Genomic DNA, 20,774 nt, shown 5'->3' with positions numbered 1-20,774 from the left:
GATTTTGATGGATTCCTATCTCACATGGAGGTCTTTCATCCATTTGGAGTTTATCTTTGTGCATGGTGTGAGAGAGTGGTCAAGTTTCATTCTTTTGCATGTAGCTGTCCAATTTTCCCAGCACCATTTATTGAAAGAACTGTCGCTTTTCCACCGGATGTTTTCCTGCTTTGTCAAAGATTAATTGCCCATAGGGCCGAGGTATTTCTGGGTTCTCTATTCTGTTCCATTGGTCTATGTGTCTGTTTTTGTGCCAGTACCATGCTGTCTTTTTGTGATCACAACTTTGTAGTACAGCTCGAAATCCGGCATTGTGATGCCCTCAGCTTTGTTTTTCCTTTTCAACAATTCCTTGGCGATTCGGGGCCTTTTCTGGTTCTATACAAATTTAAGGGCTGTTTGTTCCAGTTCTTTGAAAAATGTCGTTGGTATTTTGATCGGGATGGCATTGAAAGTGTAGATTGCTCTGGGTAGCATAGACATTTTAACTATGTTTATTCTTCCGATCCACGAGCATGGAATGTTTTTCCATCTCTTTGTGTCTTCTTCAATGTCTATCAAGAGTGATCTGTAGTTTCTAGAATATATATCCTTTACGTCTCTGGTTAAGTTAATTCCAAGATAACGTATGATTTTTGGTGCTATTGTAAATGGAATGGATTCCCTAATTTCTCTTTCTTCAATCTCATTGTTCGTGTATAGAAATGCAACTGATTTCTGAGCATTGATTTTGTATCCGCCACATTTGAATTGCTATGTAAGTTTTAGTAATTTGGGGTTGGAGTTTTTTGGGTTTTCCATATAAGTATCATGTCATCTGTGAAGAGAGAGAGTTTGACTTCTTCTTTGGTTGGATACCTTTTATCCCTTTTGTTGTCTGATTGCTGTTGCAAGGACTTCTAGTACTATGTTGAATAATAATGGCGAAAGTGGGATCCTTGTCGTGTTCCTGATCTTAAGGGAAAGGCTTTCAGCTTTTCCCCCATTGAGAATGATATTTGCTGTAGGCTTTTCATAGAATGGTTTTTATGAGATTGAGGAATGTATTTACGCCACTACACTCTGAAGGGTTTTAATCAGGAAAAGGATGACATGTATTTTGTCATATGCTTTTCTGCATCAATTGGAGGCTTATATGGTTCCCGCCAGCTCGCTTTCTTGTTGATGGCGATATCACCCTGATTGATTTGCGAATGTTGAACCACCCTTGCATCCAGGGATGAATCACTTAATTCATGATGGATAATCCTTTTAATGTACTGTTGGATCTAAGAAGCCAGGATCTTGTTGAGAATTTTGCCATCCATATTCATCAGGGATATCCAGTCTGTAATTCTCCTTTTTGCTGGGGTCTTTGCCTGGTTTGGGGATCAAGGTAATACTAGCTCATAGAATGAGTTTGGTAGTTTTTCCTTCTGTTTCTATTTTTTGAGAGCAGCTTCCAGGAGAAATAGGTATTATTTCTTCTTTGAATGTTTGGTAGAATTCCTGGGGAATCCATCAGGCCCTTGAGTCTTGTTTTTGGGAGGTTTTTGATCCTGCTTCAATCTCTTCATAATCAGTCTGTTTAATCAATTCCTCCTGTTGCAGTCTTGGTAGTTTATAGGTACCCAGGAAGGCATCCATCTGCTTCAGGTTGTTTAATTTATTGGCATAAAGTTGTTGATAAAAGTTTCTAATGATTCTTCCCTATTTCTTTGGTGTTGGTCGTGATGTCTCCCCTCTCATTCATAATTTTATTGGTGGTTCCTTTCTCTATTCTTTTGAATAAGCCTGGCCAGTGGTTTTATCGCGTCTTGTTATTCTTTTCAAAGAACCCAGATTCCTACAGTTTTTTGTTGATCTGCTCTGCTGTTCTCTGGTTGCTAATTCATTGACTTCTGCTCTGTCTTGATCAACTGCCTTCTCATGCGTGGGTTAGGCCTGTTCTTCTGTTCAACTCAGCTTCTTGAGGTGAGAATATACAAACTACATTTTAGATTTTTCTATTCTTTCGGTGAGGCTTGGATGGCTATGTATTTTCGGACTGCCTTTGCAGTGTCCCATAGGTTTTGGACTGATGGGTTTTCATTCTCATTGGTCTCGAAAATTGCTTAATCTCATCTTTAATTCCCTGGTTTACCCAATCATTGCTTGAGGCACGGATGGTTCTTAGTTTCCAAGTGTTTGAGTTTCTTCCAAATTTTCCCTTGTGATTGAGTTCAATTTCAAAGCATTGTGGTCTGAATATGCAGGGAATAATCTCAGTCTTTTGGTATCGATCGAGTCTTGTTTTGTGACCCAGTATATGGTCTATTCTGGAGAACGTTCCATGTGCATTCAAAGAATGAGTATTCTGTTGTTCTGGGAGGTAGTGTTCTGTATATATCTATGAGGTCCATCTGGTCCAGTATATCATTCAAAGCTCTTGTTTCTCTGTTGATTTTCTGCTTAAGGTGATCTTTCTATTGCTGAGGTGGGTATTGAGGTTCCCTACTATTAATGTATTATTATCTGGCATGTCTCTTTTTATTCTGGTTAAGAGTTGGCTTGTGTATCTAGCTGCTCCCTGTTGGGGGGCATAGATATTTATAATTGTCGTATCCACTTGTTGGATATATCCTTTAAGAATAATATAGTGTCTTTCTGTATCTCTAACTACAGTCTTTTTAGTTTAAAATCTAATCTGTCTGATATGAGAATTGCTACCCCAGCTTTCTTTTGAGGTCCATTGGCATGAAAAATCGTTCTCCATCCCCTTCACTTTCAGTCTGGATGTATCTTAGGTTCAAGATGACTGTCTTGTGAGCAGCATATGGATGGGTCATGTCTTTTTTTTTCCAATCTCCAACCCTGTGGCGTTTTTATGGGAGCATTTAGGCCATTTACCTTGAGAGGGATTATAGAGAGATGATTTTAATGATGTCATGTTGCCTGTGAGATCTTTTGTTTCTATAGATTGTAAATTTCTATTCTGTATCACTCATGGCGTCTTTTTTTTTTTTTACTTTTATAGAACCCCCCCTTAATATTTCTTGTAGAGGGCTGGCTTGGTGGTCACATATTCTTTCAGTTTCTGCGGTCTTGGAAGGTCCTTGTCTCTCCATCCATTCTGAATGAGAGCCTTTATGGATAAAGGATCTTTGGCTGCATGTTCTTCTCAGTTAGAGCTCTGAATATGTCTTGCCAACCTTTCCTGGCTTGCCAGGTTTCTGTAGATGCACACGTCGACATTATTCTGATGTTCCTCCCTCTGCATGTGAGGATTCTCTTCCCCCTGGCTGCTTTCAAGATTGTATCCTTGGATCTAATATATTTGTGAATTGCAGTATTGTGTGGCCGTGGTTTTGGTCTGTTCTCATTGACCTTGGGGTCCTCTCTGCCTCCTGGACATGAATGCTTGTTTCCTTTGCCAGATTAGGAAGTTCTTAGCGCTTCCACAATTTGTTCACATATCTCTTCTAGACCTCTTTCTCCACCACTGCAGGGATGCTGATGATTCTGACATTGGAATGTTTCATTGAGTCAGTAATCTCTCGTAATCTACGTTCTTGAGATTGGATTTTTTGAGGCAGATTCCGTTTTTACTTTCTCTTCACCATCCCATCTTCCAATATACTAATTCGTTCTTCTGCCTCATTTACCCCTGGCCGTCAGAGTGTCTAGTTTAGACTGCATTTTGACTCATAGATTTTAATTTCTGCCAGATTTGCTCTCATTTCTTATAGAGATTCTATGTTCTTGTTAATATTTTTCGTCAATATTTTTTCAGGCCTACACATCATCTTGACCATTGTTACTCATAACCAAATTGTCAGAAATGGAGTTCAATCCACGGATTCTGTGGCAGAGGCCACGATCTGTATCTTCTTTGTTTGAGGCAGTCCTCCTCCTGCGTCATTCTGATGAGTGGTTGCGGGTTGCACAGAGTCCAAATTATTAGACAGGACCCAGGCAATGTGCACTTGTTTATAAAGACCTTAGGGATGTGGGCTTCTTGATTTTTTCAGCCTGCCTTCTGGGGGGGAGGGGCCTGCCATGCGATACTCAGAGGCAACCCTGTTTGGGTAGAGTTGCCCTGCCCCCCGTAAGAGGGTGGGGATGGGCACAATGTGAAGACCCGTATTTCCAGGCTTTTTGTTCTCTGAGCGGCTCCTGGCGGTTTTCCTATGGCGGTTTCTGTGATTCTTCTGAGAGTCAGAGCAGCAGTGGCCGTATCCTCGCCTCTGTCTCAAGAACAGAGATACTTGATCCGCTCTCCCACTTGAGAAGGCTCTCCTGGCCACTTTAACTCTGTTTCTGTCAGTGCTGCTAAGAACCCTGCAGCGTCCGGGCTGTGCGCCCCACAGCGCTCTCCCAGCCCTCGCTTGCAGGGCTGGCACATCTGTCCTTTGTGCTTCTAGCACCTTTAGCTGCCGGTTCCAGTGCATGCTCGGGAGGCGCTGGTTTTCAGTCTGGTCGCACGCGTGCTCCCGGAAGCTCCCCGTCTCAGTCTCATTTCTTGGTGGCTGCCGGTCCAGGAATCTGGCCACTTCCCCAGTGCAAAGTGGCTACTGCTTCCTGAGCGCCCGGTCATTGGCGGCTCCCTCCCCCTTCCCTTTATCCTCCGATATCTTTCTTGTGATTTTCTTGGCTCCCCTGCTTTGTACCTCAATACTCAGCGCTGGAGATGTTCGTTTGTAGAGATCAGATGTATCTTTGCGTCTGGGGCTGATTCGTGGGTGTTCAGGATGGTCTGGCAGATATCCAGCTCGATTCGGAGGACCAGCTGAAGAAAAGTTCCCTAGTCCTCTGCCATCTTTTTCCTGAATAACCAATTTTAGGAATGGATGATAGGTTATCACTGTAGATTTATACAAATATTTGCTAGATCATAGGATATTGTGATCTTTTTGATACAAATAAATTTGGAAATTTAGATAAATTTGTAAATAGAACATTTTACCAAACTGACTGGCATAAGTTGTAACAGAAACCTAAATGTTTCTCATTTTAGAGATATTACATCTATAATTAACCTTGTTCACAAAGAAACCTACATGGCTTGGTGATTGGTGAATTTTACCAAACACTCAAATGATAACACCAATCTCATGTAGGTTTTGCAGAATGGCAAAAGAGGGCACTTCCCAATTGATTTAATCAGATCAGTACCCGAATAGGATAAAAAAATTATAGAGTAATTTTCTCTTGAATTTAACTACTGTAATCTGAAATTAGTATCAAATCAATGGCATGTGAAGAATATTCCATCTGACTAAATTTAACTGATCCTGGGAATACAAGTTGGTTTAACTAGAAAATCCAATAAATGTAATTCATCCGTTAAGAGAATATAATAGAAAAACCATATGAGCAGAAAAAGCCAATTGATATGAAATCAACATCATTCTAAGATTTAAGAAGAATTAGGAAATTAGAATAAAATGGAGTTTACAGTAACATCATGCCCCCAATGGTAAACATGTGAAACACTTTCGTCTATTAAGACAGGGATGTTTTATAGTATCTTCTACTTATCTTTGTACTGGACATAATTAGCCAGTGCAATAATGCGAAAATAAATGAGAGGTGTTAGGATTGGCAGTAAAGAAATAAACTTTATTCCCAGATGATATGATTGTGTATGTAAAAATCCAGAAGAATCTATAAATTGTAAAGTTCAACTTGGTGTTGTTGGATGGCGAAAAGTCAATATACATTAATTGCTATTTCTGCTCAATCAACAACTAGAGAATGAAATTTTTCAAAATAATTTGTGCAAGAGAGCATAAAGGAGAATTCTAATGAAAGAGGTATAAAACCTCAACACTGAAAACGAAAATAAACCATTATCAGTATAGTTTTTAAAAACCTAAGTAATTGGAAGATATACCATGTTTGTTGAAGACTCAGTATTGTAGAACATGTCAGCCTCTCCAGGGTTGATTTTTAAATTCAGTATCATCCTAATCAGAATCTCAACCAGTTTAATTGTGACAGCGACAAGTTTATTCTGAAATGTATACGGAAATGCAAAGTACCAGGTAGCTGAAAGGGCAAAACTGACACTTATTCTGGGATATGAAGGAGTATTATAAAGCTACAATAATTACGGAAAATGGTGTGGTTTTAGCACAGAATAAACAAATGGATCAATGGAATAGAATGGAGCAGATCTTCTCACCAGAACATTTCCAAACCTAATGGCCTAAAGGCATCTGTCACCTGTAATGAATTAACTAACCTCTTATCGATCTAAACAATACCAACTATATATGTCTATGAGAAAATTGAAATATATGAGTCTTTCTGGCGGGGCTTAATTCCCTTATGGAACCCCAGTTTGAGGAAGAATGGGATGTATTCAAAAACAGATCCATGCATGAATTGCACTTCAACTTTTATGACACTGCAGAGCACTGTCACTGCTCTGTTACTGCAGGCATTTCAAATGCTGGTTTTATAAATGGCACTGGATCAATTCAAGTAGCCATATGTGCAAAAGCTTGAACTTGACTTTCACTTCACACTACATACAGAAATCAATTCTTGAAGAATGATTGTGGTCCCAAAAGTCAATGGTGAAACAACGTTTTTGAGAGACTAATATAAGAAAATACCTTTATGTCTGTGCAGTAGGCAGCATTTGCTTTGAAACATGACACGAAGTCATTGACAATGAAGAAAAAAGGTGAGGGTGGAGTAGAATGCTTCTAACCTAAAGGAAACCACAGTGAGTAAGTACAGACTATATAAAATATTGCAATGCACTTATAAAACGAGGCTTGAGGGCATATATAAAGAACTTTATGCAACAATAAAAGAGCGTGAACAATTTAGTCCACAAAATGGGCAAAAATATTGAAAGCTTCACAGAAGATGTGAAATGACTCAAACATATGAAAGGTCTATTTCGTTTTTTAATAATACTTAAGGAAACAAACCCCAGTGATTATTACACACCCATAAGAGTGGTTAAACTGAAAAAGAATGACAAGACTAAAAAGTGTTGCTGGGATGTGGCCCGGCAGTGGGTGGCAAGCACTATGGGCCAAGCTGTGCAAAGCATTGGAAAGCTGGCATTTTTCTACTACATTTGAACACAGCCTACTAGAGCTCAGAAATTTCACTCTAGGTATATATCCAGTAGAAATGTGTGTACTTGTCCTTCAAATGATGTTGTATTGCATGTTAGTTATTTGGAATTTGGTGCACTACATGTTTTTTGGAGAGGTAATACAGTAAATTGTGATTGGCTTCATACGTTGGTTTTTGCAAATACTAATACCTAACTCCAACAAAAACCCTTGTAAATATATTGCAGGCTGTTAGAATAAAATATGTAAGACTACTTGCTTGTCCCTGTTTATATTATTTTTATGAAAGAAAGCAATCTTGTGTCATAAACATTTACACCTACAATAGTAAGGGCAAAAGAAGGATACATCACAACACCAAGAATAGCTCTCCTCCTTACCACGATGACTATCTCTTTGAGAGTGCCAGGTGCCTTGGCTTGTTGATAGTGGTGAGTGCATCTGTTCTAGTGAGAATGAAGATAGTAAGCAAGGCACCCGGAGGTGGTACAGTTGGTCAAGCATCTGACTCTAGGTTTCAGCTCGAGGCCTTGATCTCAGTGATCAAGCCCTGTGGGCTCTAGGCTCAGTGCACAGTCTTTCTTTCAGACTCCATACTCTCTCCACCTGCTTCCCCACCCCACTCTCTCTGTCTAAAATGAAATAATATTTTTAAAAAAGAGTAAGATGTGCATCTAATTGTAACATCTAAGGACCTTCCGCTCAAATTCTCGTATTTGGGTATGACTGACACATTAAAATGGAAAGGTGTATATGGCATATTGTTTTCCACTATAGCTAGGGAAGGGATAATTCAAAAAGCAGTTTAGAGATTATCAGAGCCAAATCTCATTTTTAACAGACTAATCCTAAACAAGTCCAAATAGGAAACTAAACTTTTGCCCTTAGGGTCATTCCTCTTCATCATCATCATCAAAAAATAGTTACCATTCATGGTGTTTACTGTGTGTAACACGTACTTTTCTAGCTTTTTATATACCATTAACTAATTCCCATAGCTACACAAAAACCAGGTACAAAATTCAAGTAACTTGCTTTAAACCACTCCGCTATAGTTCTTTCAGCTCGTCCAGCATTGTAGCTGGACAGAAGTTTTAACCAATATTGATAAAAGCATCTTCTCTGTGTACTTTTCCTGGCAAAAATTGTTATTGATGATTATTGGAAATAAAAGTGTTGATTTGTCTGGAGAAGAGTAATTATAAAATGCCTCATTTCATAGCATTCTGATTTTTTCTTTTGGGTGAAGGAGAAGGATATTGTTTCAAGGTATTTGGCAATAACTTTCAAGAATTTAGAAAAGATTTTTAAATTTAGAATATAGACTTAAAATATTAAATATGGTCCTCAAATCAGACACATGAAAAAATGTTCAAAATCATTAGCCATCAGGGAAATTCAAATCAAAACCACACTGAGATACCACCTTACGCCAGTTAGAATGGCAAAAATGGACAAGGCAGGAAACAATTGTTGGAGAGGATGTGGAGGCATGGGATCCCTCTTCACTGTTGGTAGGAATGCAAGTTGGTACAGCCACTCTGGAAAACAGTGTGGAGGTCCCTTAAAAAGTTAAAAATTGAGCTACCCTATGATCCAGCCATTGCACTACTGGATATTTACCCCAAAGATACAGACGTAGTGAAGAGAAGGGCCATATGCACCCCAATGTTCATAGCAGCATTGTCCACAATAGCTAAATCGTGGAAGGAACCGAGATGCCCTTCAACAGACGAGTGGATTAAGAAGATGTGGTCCATGTATACAATGGAATATTACTCAGCCATGAAAAAGAACTATTTCTCAACATTTGCTGCAACATGGACAGGACTAGAGGAGATAATGCTACGTGAAATAAGTCAAGCAGAGAAAGACAATTATTATATGGTTTCACTCATTTATGGAACATAAGAAGTAGGAAGATCGGTAGGAGAAGAAAGGGAAGAAGACAGGGGGTAAACAGAAGGGGAATGAACCATGAGAGACTAGGGACTCTGGGAAACAAACTGAGGGCTTGGGGTGGGGGGGAATGGGATAGACTGGTGATGGGTATTAAGGAGGGCACGTATTGCATTGTGCACTGGGTGTTATACGCAAGTAATGAATCATGGAACTTTACATCAAAAACTAGGGATATACTGTATCATGACTAACATAGTATAATAAAAAAATATTATAAAAAAGAAAAAAAAAGAAATCAACCAGTACATTCATACCATGCACTACTCAATAATAAAGAAGAATTAACTATTGATAAATCCGACATCTTGGATGACTCTCCAAAGCATTATGATGAGTGGAAGAAACCTGCTCTAAAGGTCACAGACATATAATTCCACATATGTATGGAATCACACATGATTACATTTATGTAACATTTTTTGAAAGAACAAAATTATAGAGACGGAGAACAAATCAGGCCTAGTGGGGGTTGAAGGAAGTACATGACTACAGTGGGGCAGCATGAATGAGGTCTTGGCAGTGATGGAATAGTTCTGTATTTTGAATGAGGTGGCGGTCGCACGAATGTACACATGTGCTAAAATGACACAGAGGTGCATACACACATACTGTACAAACGTCACTTTCTAGGGGCTGATGTACTACAGTTATGCAAGATGTAACCACTGGGGGAATCTTCTGTAAAGGGCACAGTGGACCTCCCCATACTATGTTTGCAATTTCTCAAGAATTTGTAATTATTTCAACATAAAAAAATGTAAAGAAATCAACTAGATGTGGGTGGAATAGAGAATGCAGACTATGTCAAATTAACTGTACTAAAAATCAGGAGGTCCAAGATGGCAGCATAGGAAGATCCTGAATTCATCTCCTCTCATGGACACACAAAATCTACAGCTACCTGTGGATCATTTCTTTTTTTTTTTTTTTTTTTTTTCCTCCTATGGGTCATTTCTGTAGGAATGCTGACAATACTGACGCCATCTTTGGCCCTCCATCTTGTTCATGGTTGCTCAATGACCTCTCTTAGGGCTACATGTTCTGGCCCCTTGGAAATGAACACATCTTAGAAATGTCCACAAAGGCTGAGTGGAGGGGCGGCTTGTTTTGGCCTCCCAAGAATCTGTTAGAGATAACAGCCTTTCCCTTTTGTGAGGCACAGGTGGGGCTGCAAGAGCTAATTTCAAGTTAGCTGTCAGTTAGATGCATACAAGCCCTCCGAAGTGTGTGTGAACCCTTTGATCTTACAGTGCCCTTCTAGGTGCCCTTTGCTCTATGAAATTCGTGGATGAAGGTGTGGATTTGGCAGAGAAGAGCTACGCAGTTGCTGGGGATAGTCCTCCCCCAAGCCCCCCTTCAGTAGGTTTCCTCCAATCAAACTGTTTGAACTGGATGGATGGCCTACTTCATTTTCCAGTCTCGAAGTGTCTTCTCAGTTTGGGGGACACTTTATGTCTCTCCTCCATCTTCTAACAATTTCCTTCTGAAAAGGATCTGAAAAGTAAATGAACTGCTTCCCTACAAGAAAGGATGAAGGGACCACACGGAGAGGGGTAGAGAGACATAGTTTTGGCAAAAACAAACAAACAAACTCATTCCCGATAGGCGGGGAGACACAACAGAGAGGGATCTCACCAGTCGAGCACTTCCGCCAGAGGACTGAGGGGTTGGTGCCCCACATTAGGCACCCCAACACTTCAGAGCTGCACCAAAAAATGTCTGGCTTAGAAAACAAAGAGGGCTGCCATCCGAGGGCTCCAAAGTGCTACGGGAAACTGAGATTCTCCTTTTTAAGACTCACTTGCAGTCTCACTCATCCCAGGATCAAGCACAAAAGCACCAATTAGAGAGCACCTGGTGTTTTCGTGAAGGAAATTCATTTGCTGCTCTGGGGCGGTCTGCTGAAGCGGCAAGGGACAGCTGGAGCTCCACCAGAGGCGGAGCGAGGCCTTCTGCCAGCTCTCTACCCATCGCACCAGAGTAGGCGGCGCCGGACACCGCACCCTCCCACTGCCTCGCGGAGGCTGGTGAGGGCCAGTGGCCTCAGCACTGTCCCGAGGCTGGACGCTCCCCCCACGCCCTGGCTGGGGCTGACAAGTAGGAGCAGTAGTGGCATTCTCCTGCCACCAACCTGGGGCCAGCAGCGGCACAGAGGCGGGGCACTCTCTGACAGTACCGCTGAAGCCCTCGCACGTGTGCAGGCCAGGTGTCTTCCCGCTGCCCTGCTGAAGCCGGTGAGGGCAGCTCTCGGGCAGGTTCATGCACACCACACCGGGGATGCCCCTTGTTCGCCTGGCCCTGGTGGCCAAGGGGCTGGCGTTCCTGAGCTCCGAAGCACCATAACAACCAGCAGGACAGTTCTTGGCGGGCCGACACCCTCAGGGCCCTGCACAGACTGCACAGTGAAGGACACACGCAGTCCTCCAGTGAAAAAGGCCTACTTATCCTGGAGTTCCGGCCAAATAGGCTTCAGGTTTCCCACACAAGCAAAAGCTACACAGGCGCTCCCCCAGGCATCATAAGTAGGGAGACGCCATCCTTGCGCATCCTCTTGGCCTCACTGCAGTCCAACAAGACCTCCCAGAAAGGAGCCTCTATACTCATCTGGAGTCCTGAGTTTTGCAACTGTTGCTCAGGGGACACCTCCGTCTCTAGATCTGGAGGGCAGCAGGGCTTACAAGTGTGGCCCCACGGGACTGTATATTTTTGCATATATTAAAGCTGCTGCCTGAGGCTCTGGCTTCCATTCAGCCTGAAATCAGGTACTGAGTAAGATTCCTCCCCTTGAAGACTGACAGATCTTGGCACACCCTCAACAACAGAGACATATCAAGAATAAATCAGGCTGTTTAGACAATCACAAAGGTTCAAGAGACAACCGAGAACTAATCAATGGTGAATGAGAAGTTTCATCACCTACACAAGGCCACTTCTTCAAGACTGAAAGTAGTAGCTATTTTGCCTAATACGGGGAAACAAACACAGCCAAACAATACGAGGAAACAGAGAAATATGTTCCAAATGAGAGAATAAGATAGAACATCAGAAAAATACCTTAATGATACAGCAATAAGTAATCTACCGGATCAAAAATTCAAAGTATCAGGCATAAAGATGCTCACTGAACTCAGGAGAAGAATGAACACAGTGAGAACTTTAACAAAGAGATATAAAATACAAGAAAGTACAAAACAGAAATCGGAGCCGAAGAATCTAATAACCACACTGAAAAATACACTGGGGGATTCTAGAGCAGACTGCATAAACAGAAGGATGGATCGGAGAGGTGGGAAACAAAGCCCTGGAACTCACCCAGACCGAGCAGCAAAAAGAAAAAGGAATTCTAAAAAAAATGAAGATAAATTAAGAGATCTCTGGGACAACATCAAGTGAAATAGTATTTGCATTATATGGTTCCCAAAGGAGATGAGAGAGGAAAGGGGGCAGAAAACTTATTTGAAGAAATAATGGCTGAAAACTTACCTAACCTGGGGAAGGAAGCAGACATCCAGGTCCAGAGAGCCCAGACATTTCCAAATAAAATGAACCCAAAGAGATCCACACCAAGACACGTTATAATTGAAATGTCAAAAGTTAAAGAGAAAATCTTAAAAGCTATACAAGCAATTTGTCACAAAAACAAAACAAAAACAAAAACAAAACAAAAAAAAAAACAAACCCAAAACCCAAAACCCAACCCATAAGGCTATCAGCAGATTTTTCAGCAAAAACTGTGCAGGCCAGAAGGGAGTGACATGACATATTCAAAGTGCTGAAAGGAAAAAGCTTCCAACCAAGAATACTCTACCCAGCAAGTGAACACTCAAAATTGAAGGAGAGAGTTTTTCAGATAAGGAAAAGCTAAAGGAGTTCATCACCATTAAACTGATTTTTCAAGAAATGTTAAAGGGACCTGTTAAGCTGAAAAGAAATGGCACTAATTAACAACAAGAAAACACATGAAAGTAAAAATCTCTCTGGAAAAGGTAAATACGTAGTGAAGGTAGTGGATAAATCAACTTACAAAGCTAGCACAAAAAAACCAAAAATAGTAAAAAATAAACTAAAACTACAAAAGGATACATTAAATAAGGTAAAATGTGACATCAAAAACATAAAATGTGGGGCGGTGGTAAAAATGTAGTTTTGGAATGAGTTCAAGTTTCATTTGGTATCAACCTAAAATAGATTGTTCTATACACAGGATGTCATATATGCCGTATACATAGATTACCTCATGGTAACCACAACGAAAAACTTACAGTAAATAAAAGAAAATGAGAAAGGAATCTAAACACAACACTAAAGCAAGACAACAAACCACAAGGAAAACGATATCCATGGAAAAGAAAACTGGTGTAGCTATACTCATATCAAACACAATAGGCTTTAAAACAAAGACTGCAATTAAAGGACAAAGAAGGGCATTACATGATGATTACGGGGTCAATCAAGCAAAAAGATATAAAGTTTATAAATATATATGTACCCAATGTAGGAGCACCAAAATATATAAAGCAAATATAAACACACTGAAAGGAGGAAATAGACAACAATACAATAATGGTAGGGGACTTTAACACCCTACTTACATCATCTGACAGAAATAAGAAAATCCATAAGGAAACATCAGCCTTAAACAATACCTTAGACCAGGTGGACCTAATAGATACGTACAGAACATTTCATCCAAAAGCAGCAGAATACACATTCTTCTCAAGTATACATGGCACATTTTCCAGGATACATCACATGTTAGCCCACAAAAAAAGTCTCAATAAATTCAAGACTGATATCATATCAAGCACCTTTTCCAACCACAATGGTATAAACTAGAAATCAACACCGAGAAGAAAACCAGAAAACCAGAAGCAGACCACCATGTTGCGGAGAGGATCACGTGGCAGGGAATGCCAGCAATCTCTGGGAGATATGGGTCTCAGTCCTACAACTATGAGAACACGAATTCTGCCAACTTAAATAAGCTTAGAAGAGGACCCCAAGATTCAGATGAGAATGCATTCCAGACAACACCTGGATTTCAGCCTTGTGAGATCAAGAGGTCAATCCAGCTACATACCATGTCTATATTTCTGACTTACGGAAACTGTGGGGTAATAAATGGATGTTTGTAGCCACCAGATTTGTGGTAATTTGTTACACAGCAACAGAAAACAAGATAATAAATGAGCTGTAGTCTTTAAAATTGTCAAGGTCATGAAAGACGGGAAAAAGTGAAAAACTTACAGACTGGAGGAGACTAAGGAGACATGACAACTAAAGGCAGTTTGTATTCCTGGAACAGAAAACAGACGTTAATGGAAAAAACTGATGAGATCTGAATAAATCCTAGAGTTAACATATTGTACCAAGGCTAATTTCTTCATTTTGATCATTGTTCTATGATTATGTAAGATGTTAACATAAAGGGAAATCAGGTGAAGGGTATACAGGAATTCTCTATACTATTTTTTGCAACTCTATTATAAATCTAAATTTATCTCAGAAATTGCCTCTAAATATTATTTCCACTAGATGATAATAGAGCTCTTTGGTACAATGGCTGACTCCAGGTGTGAAGCAAGAAATTTACAAGACGAGCCTTGCATTAGCCAGAGAAAATGGACAAACAGGATAATGAATCAGCCCAAGGGATTCCCAAGATCGGAAGGGTGAGTCAGAAAGCCAGAGACCCAGGAGAGCCAGTGGTTTAGTTCCAGTCTAAGCACGAAGGCCTGAGAAACAAGAGAACCAATGGTGTAGTTCCTGTCTGAATGCTGACAGGCTTGAGACTCAAAACGAGCTGACATTTCAGTTCAAGTGTGAAGACAGGAAGAAAGCTGATGTCCCAATTAGAAGGCAGTCAGGAAGGAGCAGTTTCCTTTTACTCAGCCATCGCGTTCTAGTCAGGTCTTCATCTGATAAGATGAGGCCCACCCACATTAGAGAGGGCAATCTGCTTTACTCAGTGTGCCAATTTAAATGCTAATCTCATCCCAAAACAGCCAGGATAATGACTGACCAACTCTCTGGGCATGCCATGGCCCAGTCAAAGTCAACACACAAAATTAACCATCACTGGCCTGTAACATTTTGTTCTGACAGAAAGCAAGGAAGCTATCAAAGATAAGGGAATCTTGTCAAAAGGGCAGAGAACCAATAAAGGCATCCATTGGTCAAAGATGGGACAATCTGAGCAACAAAAAGAATAAATGCAATTAATTCAAGTATTAAAGATCCATGAGTCCATAAAGATTTTTTAATAAAGGAAAAAGTCAAAAACTAAAGAAAAATTTTAAAAACAACATTGACAGACACAAATGGAAGTGACCAGAGCACCAACTCTGAAAATTAAGTATATATCTCCCTTTCCAGTGATAACTATATTTCAGGGTACCAAATAACCCTAGTTGATGCGGGAAGGTTCTTTACAAAGGAATTTCAGCAAATTAAATGTGAAAGGAATAACAAAATTAGGAAATCAGTGTTCTGCAACCCCTAATGAAAGGAAAGACTCACTGGTGAAACCACCGATGAAAGGCCGGTCGGGAATTTTACAGCAGAGGAACCAGAATACCTCACTAGAGGTATCTGGTCACTAGAGGGAGCAGAAGGTACATCAACACTAGCATCACTACAAGTGGCCCAAGCAGACGTCATGTGCGTGCAGACGTGGCACAGAATCAAGGGCAGCGTCACCTACGGAGTGACTGCCAAAAAGTCATACCTAAATCTAATCACTCCTTTAGGATTAACTTCCATTTTGAGGAAATATAAAAGTTAGGGAAACAAATTAAATGAACGAATGAGAAAGCAAACAGGTAAATTCAGAATTCAGAATATGGGATATCCTAGAAAACAACCGGCATAATTTAACAAATCAAAAACACGAAGTTAAAAAAATTAAGGATGGGGGTGCCTGGGTGGCTCAGTCGGTTAAGCATCTGACTCTTGATTTCAGCTCGGGTCATGATCTCAGGGTTGTGAGATCAAGCCCCACATCAGCTCCACACTAGGCAGGGAGGCTGCTTAAGATTCTCTCTCACCCTCTCCCTCTGCCCCTCCCCCCAGCCTCTTTCTCCCATTCAAAAAAAAAAAAAAAAAAAAAAAAAAGATGAGAGAGGGACTGTTTTAGACCAAGAGGTAACAACAAAATACACTGTATGAACCTTATTTGGATCCTGATTAAAACCAACTGTAAAAGCAGATTTTGACACAATCCCAAAAACTTGATTATGGAATGGCATTAAATAATACCTCGAATTTACTGTTAATTCTATTAGTTGAGATAATGGCATTATAAAATATCTATATTTTGTAAGATGCATACTGAAGTATACAGGAAAGAGGTGATATGATACCTGGGATTTTCTTTAAAATTAAAGAAAAAATAAGAATAAAAAGACGAGGAAAACAATCTAATCCCTAGGATCTTATTGCTCAGAGTTGAAAAATCATGTCTAAGCCTTATGAATTTGGAACTCAGAGTGATGGATACCACTTTTAAAAGTAGCTTTTGCCATTCCTCACAATATCCTACAAAATGCTGAACGTACAGCAGGAACTCAAAAAATTCTTAAATATCAGAAAACCTTTTTCACATTTATGAGAACTCACTTCTTATTGGTTTCCCTTTTTTTACCACCCTCAGCCTTTAAAATATTTAGAAGTTTCCACAGAAAAATTATCTCCATAGTTTAGGAATTATATACATACTGTACCTGAATTCTTCAAGGCAGTATTTCAAAATCAAAAAACATGAGTAAATCATATCTAATACATACATGTTCATTTTCTACCACAGAATAATATACATGTTTAACTTCAATAAATTGAGAAAGGGTATGCTTAAATTTTTGTCTTTTGAATTTTATGGAAAGCAACCAAATTTTACTTATATGAACAAAACTGTGGAAGTCAGTAATTATGGATTTCATATTTATGGGGAAAAAATACAAACCAATCAACCCTGAGTCTTACTCTGTTACAAGCACTATTCCAAGTGCTTTGCGTGTATTAACTCATTAATTATTAAAACTCTTACAAAGTGGGTACTATTATAATTACCATTTATAGAGGAGGCAGAAAAGTCAAATCACTTTATCCAGGGTTCCAGAGCTTGCTTCCAAACAGCGCTATTAGGATTTAAAGTAATACAGTCTAACTCCTAAAATCCAGCTCTTTACCACTACACTGGGCTGACTTACTAGGAGACATCCTTTACCTGACGTTATTATCTACTCAATTTCAGTATCAGCCGCTGGTTTTCATCATTTCCAACGAGAAAATGGAGGAAAAAAATGTCAGAATGAATAGTAAAATGTACCTTTTGAATGGCTTCTTCCATATCCAACTCAAATTGTTCATTCTGTAATAATCTGAGGAATCTCTTGCGCTCCACGAGGTCATCATTTTCATTCTGCACCATTTGGTCCCTGATTTGATTTTGTATCTTTCTTACTGATTGGACATGCAGTTGTTTGCAGTAACTTCTATCTACTAGTTTCTGATGCCTTTCACTGAAGCTCAGAGTTCGCCTTTTAGAAGCCTATAATGGGGGGAAAAAAAGTATGCATACTTTGGTATTCCAAAATCTAATTTTTAAAAGTATACTGCTGCCAGCCTCAGGTACAAAAATAGATAACGTAATAAACAAAGGGCCTTCGGCTTCTTTCCTAAATTCAGAGAAATGTAACATAATGAAAAAGTACACATGGTAGATAAATATACTGATATATCAATAAATTACTTTTATTATTCCCCATCTTATAGATGATACATGAAAAGTAAAAGCAACTTTACCCAAGGTTCCTCGGCTTAAATAAATAGCACTAGGATTCAAAGACCCACAGATGAGCTCTATAGACCTAGCTCTTCACCACAACACAGGGAATTCCTCCTCTCCTCATTCTCCCCCACCCTACGCCTCTCTTACCCCTTAGCCTAAAGTGCCTTTCAGAAAGAAGCTGGTCAGGCTTTCCTAATACAGATTTAATAGGTCAATCCGCTGCTACTTAATTCGTTTGCCCTCTCCTGGACTTTTCCCCCACTTATTTCTTCAACGTTCTTAATCTTTTCCCAAATTTTCAGAAATATAGCAAACAAAATTTTCACTGGGCAGATCTAATAGAGTCTGGGGAAATTTTGAAAAAGGCTGGAAGCCACCGCGAGCGTTGCTTAAACAATAGCACAAGAGGCCGCTGGAAGCAAACTGAAAGAGTTTCCCACTTAATTCTCAGATTAGGCCCTCCAAATCCTTTTTTTTAGATACAGCCAGGCTCTAAACTACAATTAAATCAATAGATAAACAAGTAGTTTCGACACCCCCGACGGACTCACCATCTTGACAGAGGAAAATCCCCCTCTCGGGATCCAGCCGGCACCACCTCCAGCTGCAACAGCCGTGGCGGGCTGACTGCTCCGATGTTTACGCGGTTTCCTGGCAACTGCCGCCGCTCTAGCGGGTGCGGGGCCCACAGGCGCAGGGCGCGGCCTCTCATTGGGCGCAGCAAGAGCCAATCGGCACTGAGCTTCTTGGGAGGCTTGCAGGGAGGCTGCTTCTCCAGACCTAAGGGACAGGCGGGAAGTTTGGATCCTGTATTCAGGCGCAAGCTCTTTGCAGTCCTATAGGGCGCTGACGATTTCCCTCGAGCCTCCGAATTCTGTGATTTGGGTGGGGTCGGGAGTCAAGGGGAGGTCTGTGCGTAATTCTATGTAAACAGTTTCCAAACTCCTGTGTAGTACATGGGGCCAACGTCATCTTCCGCTCAGAACATCCCGTGCTCTCAACGCCGGATCTGCGTGAGTTGACGACTGGCTTCATCTTTAGCAGTAGGAACAGGGTCAGCGTCCCCCTAGCTGGGTAACTGGGAGGCTTTTTGGGTAGTGTGTGCTTGCAGCCGCCTTCACCTCAACCCCCAACAGTTAGTCAACTTTGGTAGTAAAATGTATAGGTCACGTGGATCTTCTGCTGTGGAGTGCATGGTCCAGGTACCAAGGAGAGCGCAGATAGATGGTGGCAGGATGTGATCAGGTTTATTTTATTGGCAGGTAGACGCTAAAGTCCATTTTAAATGGAAGCATTTGAGAAAAGGAATAGGTCAGAGAAATTAGTCAAATATATTGATTTTAGAGATGACAGAGAAATCCCTTAAAAACAACAAAATTAAAGGTAGTGTGAGAATTTGACTTAGTTCGTGTTACCTAATTTGAAGTCCATCATATGCAGCAATATGTCTGCTTAAAGATTAATAACCAAGAGGACTTCCAGTTTTAGCTCCAAAATGTAAAAACTTGGGAGTTATCACTTCCATCCTCACCACCAGAAGAAGCTGAACAAACTAAACACTGATGATTTTTCTTGGAGTTATCACAGAACTGAGGTCACAGAGCAAACCACAACCCTGAAATCTGGAGAGGTGAATCCAGAGACCTACTTACCTAAAGCAGAAGCCTCTGAGGCCAGAAAGGAGGAATACTTGAATGGTAATTTTGATGAACTCCTGAAGACTAAGTGCGGGCTAGTGTGGGTGAAGCTACTGGGGGCCACAGTGTTGGGAAGCCCCAGCACTTCCGTGGGTTTTGTTTCCCAGAACTCCAGCAAGTTCTCACCATGTAAAACCAAGGAAGATCTCTTGTGGCTCTAGCAGGGGGATAAGATTAATAATTATTGTCAAATATATCCAGAGCCTTCTCCTTAATAAAGGCCTACTTTCCAGAAGAAAAGACTTTACCAAAGCCATATCCCACCCAGACCAAGAACAGTTCTCTGACCACAGTCTCCTCCCGCCTTCCTGTCTCTAAGTAGAGAGGAGGGAGCTGAGAAACACTTGTGAAGGTAACAGCCCAAGGTCGCTAAAAGAGGTTTAATGATAAAATTATAGAATACTTTTCTTCCCACACTTCCCTACTGCACCAACAGCACTTCAGTATAAGAACAGTTGAGTACAGCAGCAAGCACTGTGAAAACACACTAACAAGGAACGCTTCGGGAAATCCAAAGAAAACAGGAGGGAAAAAAAAACACTAGAGGAATTTAAAGCTTCTAGAATGAACAGCTACAGCAAATATTAAACATAGCCCAACTCCTAGTCATGTAATAAAACCCCTCACATTAAAGCCCTATTTACCTCAATCCCTGTTAACCCAAGATACCCCAGGCAGTTTTCAACAACAACAACAACAAAATGGGGAGGCTAAAGGCAAGAAAAAAATTCAGTCTGAAAGGCAAAGTAAGCATCAGAACTAGACTGAGCTATGGCACAGACTGGAGGATTATTAAACTAATATAAAATAACCATGCTTAATAGGCTGAAGGATCTGGTGGAAAATGAGGACAACATAGAACAGATGGGTAATGTATGCAGACAAATGGAAACTGAAAGAATCCGAAGGAAATTCTAAAAATAAGAAACACTGTAACAAATGAAGAATGCCTTCGCAGGCTTAGAGGAGACAACACTGTGGAGAGAATCAGTTAGCTTGAAGGTATGTCAAGAGAAACTTCCCAAACTGAAATGCAAGGAGATTAGCAGTAAATAGATAATCCTATTGGGTTTAGAATCAAATTGTTTTCTACATTAGAAGAGGACTCTGTGTGTGTGTGTGTGTGTGTGTGTGTGTGTGTGTGTGTGTGTGTTGGGGGGATGGTAATTGTGCAGGTTTCTGTCTTTTTGGGAGATCACATAAACCCAGTTACCACAAAAGTCAAATTGACCATATGGATACAGTGCAAAACATTTTGAAAGCATTTAA

At 40.4% G+C, this 20,774-nt stretch overlaps 1 protein-coding gene across 1 annotated transcript in view; it reads right to left on the bottom strand.

Annotated features, from left to right (window-relative positions):
* MNS1 (meiosis specific nuclear structural 1) overlaps positions 1-18,591 on the bottom strand; it is a 77,485-nt gene extending 58,894 nt beyond the window's left edge. The window contains exons 1-2 of the mRNA XM_040620608.1: positions 18,360-18,591; positions 17,347-17,568 (exon numbers count right to left, since the gene is read on the bottom strand). Coding sequence (XP_040476542.1) covers positions 17,347-17,568; positions 18,360-18,362 — 225 coding nt within the window. The 5' untranslated portion in view covers positions 18,363-18,591. The remainder of the gene's footprint in view (positions 1-17,346; positions 17,569-18,359) is intronic.
* Between the last annotated feature and the right edge of the window lie 2,183 nt (positions 18,592-20,774).

The sequence above is a fragment of the Ursus maritimus genome, unplaced genomic scaffold (assembly GCF_017311325.1).
Source record: "Ursus maritimus isolate PB19 unplaced genomic scaffold, ASM1731132v1 scaffold_35, whole genome shotgun sequence".
NCBI classification, from domain to species: Eukaryota; Metazoa; Chordata; class Mammalia; order Carnivora; family Ursidae; genus Ursus; species Ursus maritimus.
This window is presented reverse-complemented; position numbering and strand designations above follow the sequence as displayed.